At 46.3% G+C, this 11,273-nt stretch overlaps 1 protein-coding gene across 5 annotated transcripts in view; it reads left to right on the top strand.

The window, feature by feature from the left end:
• Nucleotides 1–4,754: 4,754 nt before the first annotated feature.
• Nucleotides 4,755–11,273, top strand: part of Dhx30 (DExH-box helicase 30) — a 32,446-nt gene continuing 25,927 nt past the window's right edge. The window contains exons 1-3 of one of the 5 annotated variants that reach the window (XM_070017691.1): nt 4,755–4,925; nt 7,996–8,090; nt 9,295–9,401. In XM_070017691.1, coding sequence (XP_069873792.1) covers nt 9,377–9,401 — 25 coding nt within the window. In that variant the 5' untranslated portion in view covers nt 4,755–4,925; nt 7,996–8,090; nt 9,295–9,376. Of the gene's footprint in view, nt 4,926–7,963; nt 8,091–9,232; nt 9,402–11,273 lie in introns of all 5 variants that reach the window. The other 4 variants (XM_070017690.1, XM_070017692.1, XM_070017696.1 and 1 more) reach the window with 4 other exon arrangements.

Below are 11,273 nucleotides of genomic sequence, written 5' to 3'. Positions count from 1 at the left end.
CAAGGCTAGCACTCTACCACTTGAGCCACAGTGCCATTTGTGGCTTATTCTATTTATGTGGTACTGAGGAATCAAACCCAGGGCTTAATGCATGCTAGGCAAGCACTCTACCACTAAGCCACATTCCCAGCCCAAGTTAAAAGTTTTAATATACATTTAGGAGTGTTTAAATTGTTCTTGTTGGTTTGGCAGGAAGCTAAGTGTTTCTGTCTTTCCCCTCCATCTTCTTGTTCTTGCAATAAAACTTAGAATATCTCAAATTTCTGCATGATATGTATTGTAGGATTTAACAATATATAATTTAAATATGTAACAATAATAGTATGTAAGTTGTGATTAAAGAAAGTTTGAGATATTACTGATGGGTAAAAGATGGAAGAGATAAGGGAGGTTACTAGTCTTGTGGTAAGAAAACAACAAAAACCACACATTCATATGTGAAAAACTTGAGTCAAGTGGCTGATGCCTTTTTTTTTTCTTTTCTGTCAGTCATGGGGCTTGACCTCAGGGCCTGGGCACTGTCCCTGAGCTCATTTGCTCAAAGGTAGCGCTCTACCACTTTCTTCAGGTTTTGAGTGGCTAATTAAAGAGTCTCACAGGGACTTTACTGCCTGGGCTGGCTTTCAACTGTGATCCTTAGATCTCAGCTTCCTGAGTAGCTAGGATTACAGGCATAGACTACCAGTACCCAGATATGCCTATAACTACTCAGGAGCGTGAGATCTGAAGATCTCAGTTCAAATCCATCCTTCTCTTTAATTAACCAGCACTAAATCGGAAGTAGAAGTGTGGCTCAAGAGGTGAAATTGCTAGTCTTAATCCAAAAAGTTTAGGGACAGGGCCCACGCTCTGAGTTCAAGACTTAATATAAGCCCTTTGCACAACAGTAACAGAACACTGAATTTTAAAACTCTAAAAGCCAACCTCACAGTCCTCTATTTACATAAAAAATTGTTAAATTACTAGTCTTAGATAATCCAAGAGCAACAAATACTTGTCCTTATAATCTGCCCTACCAAATAAATAATCCAAGAGCAACAAATACTTGTCCTTATAGTCTGCTCTACCAAATAAATAATCCAAGAGCAACAAATACTTGTCCTTATAGTCTGCTCTGCCAAATAATTATAATGGCTCTTAGCTACTGAAAGTGAATGAATAAATGAAGAGAAATGCTTCTTTAACGGTCCCTGAGCTTCTTTTGCTCAAGGCTAGCACTCTACCACTTGAGCCACAACGCCAGTTCCGGCTTTTCCTGTGAATGTGGTACTGAGGAATCAAACCCAGGGTTTCATGCATGCTAGGCAAGCACTCTACCATTAAGCCACATTCCCAGGCTGAGGTATTTTGCTCAAGGCTAGTGCTCTACCACTTGAACTGCAACACCACTTCTGTAAAATGCCACCTATTAAAAGTAGGAAAAAGAATGAATTTAGGGCTACTAGGGTTACTAGAACACTTGATTAACCTATAACATGCTGGACACACAAAGCAAAGCATTTTTGGGAAAACAAAAACAAAGCCATCTTTCCCCTATGTAAAAAAAGAACAAAATAATTGGCAGGAATCTGACAATATCCCTGCAAGCTAGATCATGAAAGAATACTACAGTATATGCCATACTGCCCTTCAGTGGTTAGTAGAAGAATTACATTTTGAGTTAAAAAGCACCAGAAATCAGGATGGCTGATCAGAATTCCCTGGTGTGAAAGGATTAAGCATGTGAGGGTTTTTTGTTTGTTTGTTTACTGGTTGTGGGGCCTGGATGCTGTCCCTCAGCTCTTCAGCTCAAGGCTAGCACTCTACCACTTGAGCCATAGCACCACTTCCGGCCTTTTCTGCTTATATGGTGCTGAGGAATCAAACCTAGGACCTAATGCATGCAAGGCAAGCACTTTACCATTGGGCTACCTTCCCAGACAAAGGCATGAGTTTTAAGTAAAGCTTTTACTTCATTTAAATCGTAGATGTGGGGGTTTTATTTTGCGGGTGCTGAGGCTTGAACTTGGCCTGGGCACTGTCCCTAAGCTTTAGCCCAAAGCTAGCACTCTACCACTTTAACCATAGTGCTACCTACACCTTTTTCTGTGATTTAATTGGAGATGAGAGCTTCAGACTTTCCTGCCTGGGATAGCTTTGGATGGTGATCCTCAGATCTTAGCCTCCTGAGCAGCTAGGATGACAGGGGTGAGGCACCTTTTTTTTTCCTTCTTGAAAGTTTCACTATGTTTCCCAAGCAGACCTCATACTCCGGGCTTCAAATGATCCTTAAGAAGCAGAGGGCAAATGTAAAATACTGTGACCCATTCATAAATATATTTTGATGTATTGTTAAAAATCTTAGAGGCAGCTAATGTGTTCTTTTTTTTTTTTTTTTTTTTTGTTGGCCGTGGGCTTGAACTCTGGGCCTGGGCACTGTCCCTCAGCTCTTCAGCTCAAGGCAAGCGCTCTACCACTTGAGCTACAGCGCCACTTCCTGTGTTCTTTTTTTTTTTCTTTGCATCTCTTCTTTCCCCTCCACTGCTTTCTATGTAATACTTTTATTTTCTCTTGACTGGCGTGGAAAGTATTAATTACACTAACCTTTTTGTTTGGTTTTTTTTTTTTAACTGTATTTTTTTTTTGTCTTTTCTTTTTTGGTACTGGGGATCGAACCCAGGACGTTGCACTTGCTAGGCAAGCGCTTTGCCACTGAGCTACATCCCAGCCCTACACTAACCTTTTTTGTATACACTAAATAAAAATTTCTGTAACAATATCTTGAGTGTCTTCTTTACTCTCTTTCATACAAATACTGTGGCTTGAACTCAGGGCCTCTCCCTTGACTTTCTCCAAAAACTGAAGTCTATGGCTCTACCACTTGAGCTATACCTCCACTTCTGACTTTTTTTTTTGTATTTTAAAGGTGATGTACAGAGGTGCTGTTACATAAGTCAGGTAGAGTACCTTTCTTTTTGGATAATGTCACCCGTTCAATCGACTCTGCACCTTTTTTTTTTTTTTTTGGCAGTCCTGGGACTTGAATTCAAGGCCTGGGCACTGTCCCAAGCTTCTTTTTTTTTTTTTGTTGGCCGTGGGGCTTGAACTCTGGGCCTGGGCGCTGTCCCTCAGCTCTTCAGCTCAAGGCGAGCGCTCTACCACTTGAGCTACAGCGCCACTTCCGGTTTTCTGGTGGTTTATTGGAGATAGGAGTCTCACAGTCTCTCCTGCCCGGGCTGGCTTTGAACCGCGATCCTCAGATCTCAGCCTCCTGAGTAGCTAGGATTACAGGCGTGAGCCACCAGCGCCCGGCAGTCCCAAGCTTCTTTTGCTCAAGGCTTGAGCCACAACACCACTTCCAGCTTTTTCTCTTCATGAGGTACTGAGGAATTGAACCCAGGGCTTCATGCTAGACAAGCACTTTACCACTAAGCCATATTCCCAGCCCTCCCCAGTCTTACAGGGCTAAGAATGTAGCATAGTGGTAGAGTGCTTGCCTAGCACCCATGAAGCCCTGAGTTCGATTCCTCAGTACCACATAATAACCCAGAAGTGGCACTGTGATTCTAGTGGTTAGAGTGTGTATGTGTGTGTGTTTGTGTGTGTATACACACGTAATTCTGGGACCTGAAAGACCTGAGGGCTTTAAAAAAAAAATCCCAAAGAGCTCAGGCTGCCACTAGGCTCCTACAATAGCTCAGAGACCAATTTTGGTCTTTCCTAGTTCTTAACCTTGGACCAGAATCTCAAGGTTCTCACCTGTTTCCTAGTCAAACTAATCCTCCGCTTACTATAAACCTTGGAGAAATTTGAGTTAACTCGCTGTGGTGAATCCAGGCAATGTGTGTATTTTGCTGGGGGAGTGGGGAAGGATGTCCCACCCCCGGGGCCTCAAGAATTACGCTATGGCAGATCTCTACCCATTGAGGTGTAGACCTCGGCCTTTTCTCTCTTCCAACTGTGAACTTCTGACCCAATCTCAGAAGGGCTCTGAGTTCTCTCCAACGAAGGCGGATTCCACTAAACCCACACTTAGGCCTCAGCCAGGAGCGATAATCCCCTTTTTCTCTAGAGCCAGGAGGAGGCGGGGGAAATGGGGGGGTGGGGAAGGGAGGGAGCAGAGGCCCAGACAACGACCTCCACACTCGCCTCCACCAAGGACCACCTAAGGCTTCCCTTAAAAGTGTGCAACCTGGCGGGGTAAAAGGAGAATGTGCCCCTTTCCTAAACAGAAATTAACTTTTATAAAGAGGCCTAAACGCCTGAAGGGGAGCTGCAGCTCGGGACCACGAGCCGTGGCGACAGATGGGGCCCCCCAAGCTGGACGTGGTGGATCTGGCTCTGGTTTTTGTTTCTTGTTTTGTACTCACGGGAGCTGCAGGCGCGAAAAACAAACAAACAGACCAAAAAAAGCTGCACAAAAAGGCCCTTCGTGGCTCCCAAACCATCCCGAAGCTTTAGTGGCTGTGAGCACCGTGGCGGGCGGCAAACCTAATGGCTTCCTCGGGGTCCCGCCCCCCCCCCCCCCCACCGGGAGCTGTTCGCGCGCGCGTTTCCGCGACCTCACCGGAAGTCCCGCCTACATCCGCTGCCGTGCCCTTTTGGGGGCCCAGGCCCCGATCTGGAGTGTGTGTGGGGGGGGGGGGGGGAGTCTTCCACAGAGTAGCCAGCCCCACACCGACAGCCTCGGGGGGGAGAGGGAGAGGGAGGCCACACATAGTCCGTGCCAGCGAACCTGCCTTGCAATCCTTCCCTGAGAAACGGCGGCGCGCGCCGGGAGGGCGGCGCGGGGCGTGGAGCTCTCGGGTGGCCCGGCGGTGGCTTCCGCTCCAGGACCCGGAAGGGGTCGCGCTGTCGCTGATGGGAGTTGTAGTCCGACCGTGGTTGGGGGGGGCCAGCGGCTCATGCGCCGTGCACCGAGGCTTGTTTCACATCTGTAACAACAGGTGAATTGGGCTTTTTATTCTCCCTTTTCGTGCCTCCCCCATCCTGGAGGAGCCTGCTGTAGCTGGGGGGGTGGTGGTCAGCACGAGGAAGGGGGTCCGGGTCCGCCCGCCAAGGCTTGCGGAGAGTAGGGCGGAGAAGCTGGCGGGCCCGAGGAGCAGGCCGGGCATCCTAGGCCTGCCTGGGAAACCGGCCTGGCCGAGCCTTGGGCAACCAGGCCTCGGCCTGCTGTTGCCATGGAGCCCGGGCGAGGGCGGGGGCCAGACCGGTCCGGCGGGGCGGTCCTCGCTGTGCCAGGGGCTCTGCCAGGGCCGCCGGAGTGGCCTCTCCATTGGCGCACCGACGCCTTCGCCTCTGGGGATGCTCCGTTTCCTCCAGGCCCAGCCTGGAGGAAGTGTCTCGAGTGCCCTGAGACCTTTTGTCTGCCCCTCCTCCCTCGTTTGCGCCTCCTGGACCGTTCGTCCAGAGAGGGAAAGAGAGAAAGACGGACAAGACAGAAGCCTGATGCATTGTAGTCCCTCTGGCTTGCCCCCTTTTTGCACCGACCTTGCTATCTGGGGGGGAGGCCAGAGAGATGAAATGTTCTTTGTTTGCTAGTGGTGACTTGCCCAATTTTGCAGGGAAGATCTAATGCATGTGAGGTTCTTTGTTTGCAGTCCCAGGGGTCCTCAGATTTCCCCCTAAGCCTGGAGTATGGCGATCAGCATGCTTTTTTTTCTAGCTACTCCTCTTGTAACGATATTGGTCACATAATTGAGATTTTTTTTGCAGGGTGGACACTATGTTGCTTTAGATTCCCAATCCTTGTAGGTAAACTGCAGCAAGCTCTAAACCTTGTCTCTTAGTCCCTGCCCACAGGCCAGAAGACACTGTCTGATGGAAACGTTTCCCTTCTACTTTCTTGAAAGGCCTTGACCAGCATCTTGTAATTTACCCTTAAATCTCAGTGCCTTGGTGTTTCCAAGGAAGAAGGCCTCTGCTGTATGGAGAATTTGGGGGTTGGTGTGAGAGCTTGTGTGCATTCACATCCTTTGCATTTTCTGCCTTGCTAGGTTGTCTTCTTCGTGCCCAAAGATACTGTCTGTATATTTTATGTTGCTATGGTCCAAAGTTTTATCCACTAGCAGACTCTTGTACCCTTTCAAAACTTGGCATGAACCAAGGCGTGGTGCGTTTCTGCTTCCCTGTGGTATGCCAGAAGTAAAGTAGTTTACTTGTGGTGGGGAAAGTTTTAGAATCACATCACTCAAATGTAGATTTCCAATCTGCTCTAAGGTAGCTATGAGATCTTGAGTAAGTTATATACCTTGAACTTCCAATTTTCTTCCTTGGGAAAGATTTTTTTACCTTCTCCTAGAGTATTTGCAGAAAGGAAATGGGTTAGTCCATGGAAGTACTTGGTGAACTGTAAAAATGATATTCCACATTGAGTTATTGTTATTTTCCCGATCTAGAAGAACGTTATAGCCCATTTATATACTTTAGGTAGATTTATGTTATAGTCATTATGGTCATTATGGTTATTAGTTGGGCCAGGCATCAGTGGCTCACGCCTGTCAACCTAGCTACTCAGGAGGCTCAGAGCTGTGGATCATGGTTGGAAGCCAGCCTGTGCATAAAAGTCCCTTAAACTACTTAGAAAAAGCCAGAAGTGGCACTGTGGCTCAAGTGGTAGAGTGCTAGCCTTGAGTACAAAGCGGCTCAGGGACAGTGCCCAGGCCCTAGGACTGGCAAAAAGAAAAATGAAGTTGGTTTTGTTCAAGACTTGGAGAAAATGCTTTTCAGGCCTACATGCCCTCCTTTATTTCGGCATCTCCTTGGTATCTTACAGGTGCTAGGTTAGGATAGTTCACATTCTTTTTTTTTTTTTTTCTTGCTGGTCCTGGAGCTTGAACTCTGAGTGAGCCTGGGCGCTGTCCCTGAGTGTTTGTTCTCAAGGCTAGCGTTCTACTACTTGAGCCACAGCTCCACTCTCAGCTTTTTGCGATTAATTAGAGGTAAGAGTCTCATGGATTTTCTTGCCCACGCTGGCTTTCAACTGTGATCTTCAGATCTCAGCTTTTTGAATAGCTAGGATTACAGGCATGAGCCACTAGCACCCAGCAAACATTCTTTGTTGTTGGTCATGGGGCTTGAACTCTGGGCTTGGGCACTGTCCCTGCGCTCTTCAGCTCAAGACAAGCGCTCTACCACCTGAGCCACAATGCCACTTCCGGTTTTCTAGTGGTTTATTGGAAATGAGTATAATGGACTTTCTTGCCTGGGTTGGCTTTGAACCATGATCCTCAGATCTCAGCCTCCTGCTTAGCTCGGATTACAGGCATGAGCCACCAGCATCCAGCCCAGCAAACATTCTTGATAGTTGATGGGTCTAGAATGGGGTCTTGGTAGGTCTTGAAGTAGGACTTGGGGTGTGTGTGTGTGTGTGTGTGTGTGTGTGTGTGTGTGTGTGTGTGTGTGTGTGTGTGTGTGTGTGTGTGTGTGTGTGTGTGTGTAAGAGTAAATGAAGCCGGTGTTGGTGGCTTGGGGTGTGTGTGTGTGTGTGTGTGTGTGTGTTGCCCCTAACAACAAAACTTGTTATTAAGAGTAAATGAAGCCGGTGTTGGTGGCTTGGGGTGTGTGTGTGTGTGTGTGTGTGTGTGTGTGTGTGTGTGTGTGTGTGTGTGTGTGTGTGTGTGTGTGTGTGTGTGTGTGTGTGTGTGTGTGTGTGTGTGTGTGGCTTGGGGTGTGTGTGTGTGTGTGTGTGTGTGTGTGTGTTGCCCCTAACAACAAAACTTGTTATTAAGAGTAAATGAAGCCGGTGTTGGTGGCTCACACCTGTAATCCTAGCTACTCAGGAGGCTGAGATCTGATGATCACGATTCAAAGCCAGCACCGGCAGGAAACTCCGTGATACCCTTATCTCCGTTGAACCCCTCAGAAAACCGGAAGTGGCACTGTGGCTCAAGTGTAGTACACTAGCCTTGAGCTGAAGAACTGAGGGCCAGCTCAGTTCCGTGATTGGTGCAACTTTGTTTCTCTTTGGGGATCACCCATCTAGTGACGCCTCCCCCTCGCAATTGTACTTCCCAGGAGGAGGCCCAGCCTCGTGATGAGGAATAGCAAGGGGAGAATTCAGCTCCAGTTCAAAAGCCTACAAAATCTGAGCCTGTTCCTGCCTTTGTAAGGTAAGTTCCTAGCCATGTGCATAGCAGTGGTGGATCTCATTCATGCTTTGCCATATGGAAAAGCAGAAAGGCATGGTTAAATTCATGTGTTAGTTCCGTTTGTGGCTGTCTTGAAAGAGGAGTGTCATCCTTAGTCATTAGGAATCTCTGTCTTGAAATCACCCCATAGTATACCTAAAATCAAGTTGTGTTTAATTATGTTAAGAAATCTTGCTGGGCACTGGTGGCTCACACCTGTAATGCTAGCTACTCAGGAGGCTGAGATCTAAGGCTCAAGGTTCAAAGCCAGCCTGGACAGGAAAGTTTTGAGACTTTTAGCTCCAATTAACCAATCAAAAACTGGAAGGGGAGCTATGGCTCTAAGTGGTAGAGTACTAGCCTTGAGCAAAAGAGCTCAGGGACAGTGCCTAGGCCATCAATTCAGCCCCAGGACCAACAAAAAGGAAAGGAAAGGAAAGGAAAGGAAGAAGGAAGGGAAGGAAGGAAGGAAGGAAAATCCTGATAGCATTTTGCTTATCTCTATGTAACAGGATAAAAGAAAAAAACAGAGGTGTTTTGTTTGTTTTAGTATCACCACATTATAAGGAAAGCAGGCTTCTTTTGGAACTCTGAAATATGCTAGAACTCTCTAAATTACCTTTAAGTCAAATAGTTTGGTACCTTGAATATCATACTATGTATTTTTTATGCTAGGAAACAAGATAGTGTTCATAAGCCTTGATTGACACTGAAGAGCGGAGGCATTTTAACAACAAAACCCAAGAGTCGGGCTGGGAAGGTGGCTCAGTGGTAGAGTGCTTGTCTTGCATGTACAAGGCACTGGGTTTGATTCCTTAGCACCACATAAACAGAAAAAGCCGGGAAGTGCTGCTGTGGCTCAAGTGGTAGAGCGCTCACCTTGAGCTGAAGAGCTGAGGGACAGTGCCCAGGCCAAGTTCAAGCCCCACAACTGACCAAAAAGAAAAAATAAAAACCAAAACCAAGAGTCGTATTTCTGAAACAATCAACTGAGAATTCCTTAGCAAGAAAGTATTGTTTCTTAGCGATCGCTTTAAGATGCCTTGTATTTTAAAATACTCAGTTTTGCTTTAAAACTAGGATCCAAAATGATATGCTTTTTTTAAAAATTTTAATTTGGATAGGAGGAGTTTGTAGACTGTAACTTCTTCAAGTAAATTGTATCATCGTTGCTATTGTATTGAAGTTTTCTCTCTGAGCTACCATATCTTATCGGCTGAAATTTCCGGCATCCCTGGGGGAGAGAAAGCCATCAGGGCAGACCTGCTATGGACCTGAAAGATTCAGCCCCAGGTTAGCCCTCCACTCCCCACTCCCCCATAATTTGACAATGAGAGGAAATAATAGTCCAGCACGACCCTGTAGGTAATCCAGGAGATTCCTTGTAATAATGAACATTTACCTAGCAGGCTAAAATATTGTGTAGAATGATGGATGGATGGATGGATGGATGGATGGATGGATGGATGGATGGATGGATGGATGGATTGACTGTGCCCATTCTGGGTCTTGAACTCAGGGCCTTGATTGATTGATTGACTGTGCCCATCCTGGGACTTGAACTCAGGGCCTGGGAGCTATCCCTGAGATACTTTTTCTTAAGACCTAGTGCCCTTCCACTTGAGCCTCAGCTCCATTTCTGCCTTTTTGGTGGCTAATTGGAGATTAAGAGTCTCATGGACTTTCCTGCCTCCTGGGCTGGCTTCGAACTATGATCCTCAGTCTTCTGAATAGCTAGGATGACAAGTGTGAGTTGCCAGCGCCCAGCTGTGTAGATGTTTTTTAAACTAGGGTTACTAAAAATTATGGTACCTAATCTAATACCATCTTGCTTAAATATCAGTCTAGGTGTATTTAGTCAGTTGTGTTCTGTTTTGTTTTGTTTTCCTATCAGCTTTAGGTATTCCTCAATTAAATGTACTAATGAGTGAAATGTACCAAAATCCTTTGCATGGTGGTACTAGCCTTTAATCCCGGCACTTGTGTAGCTGAAATGGGGAAGGTCACAGCTGGCTTACATAGCAAAAGCTTGTCTCAAAAAAAAAAAAAAAAAAAAAAAAGCTGTGCACCAGTGCCTCACGCCTGTAATCTTAGCTACTCAGGAGGCTGAGATCTGAGCATCACAGTGGTTCAAAGCCAGCCCGGGCAGGAAAGGCTCTGAGACTCTTATCTCCAATAAATCACTCAGAAAACTGGAAGTGGCCGTGTGGCTCAAGTGGTAGAGAGCTAGCCTGGAGCTGAAGAGCTGAGGGACAGCGCCCAGGCCGGCCCAGAGTTCTAGCCCCATGACTGACCAAAAAAAAAAGCACCAAAATTTTTGGCTAATAGTTGTGTTTCAACTTAATATTTATGCTTAGATATTAACAAGTTTTTAAATTCTAATTATTAATTGTAAATTTATAGTTGGTCATCTCTTAGAGACATAGAGGCTCTACCTTGGAAAGCATAAAAAGTTCTGTGTGTGTGTGTTTGTGTGTGTGTGTGCGCGCATGTGTGCATGTGCGCGCACGCGCTGGTCCTGGGGCTTGAACTCAGGGCCTTGTTACTTTCCTTACCACTTGAGCCACAGCTCTACTTCCAGCTTTTTGCTGGTTAATTGGAGATAAGAGTCTCACAGACTTTCTTGTCCAGGCTAGCTTTCTACCACACATCACAATCCTCAAATCTCAGCCCCCTGAGTAGCTAGAATTACAGGCCTGAGCCACCAGTGGGCCCCTTCCAACCAAAAAAGCTTTTTATTCCAGATCTTTAAACAATTACTCTTTGATGTTATCAGTCCAATCTTATTCCTAAGGTCCCATATGGCCAGTTTGTCCTTAAAAGCAATTCACAGTTCCATTTCCTGATGCCACATGAGACTGGGCATCCATAAGGAATTCGTTTCCTCTTGGAAGAATCACAAGGAAATCTGCAAGTGTTGTAATGAAGTGTAACTGTATCTATCAAAATGCAGGGCTGGGAATGTGGCTGAGTGGTAGAGTGCTCACCTAGCATGCATGAAGCCCTGAGTTCGATTCCTCAGTACCACATAAACAGAGAAAGCCAGAAGTGGTGCTGTGACTCAAGTGGTTGCATGTTGTTAACCTTGAGCCAAAAAAAAAAGCTTGCTGTCCCTGAGTTCAAGCTCCAGGACTGGCAAAATAAAAGTAAAAGACAAAATGCATC

The sequence above is a fragment of the Dipodomys merriami genome, unplaced genomic scaffold (genome assembly GCF_024711535.1).
Source record: "Dipodomys merriami isolate MVZ:Mamm:240054 unplaced genomic scaffold, mDipMer1.0.p SCAF_125, whole genome shotgun sequence".
NCBI lineage: Eukaryota > Metazoa > Chordata > Mammalia > Rodentia > Heteromyidae > Dipodomys > Dipodomys merriami.
Note: the sequence above shows the minus strand (reverse complement) of the source record. Positions and strands in the feature narration are given on the sequence as shown.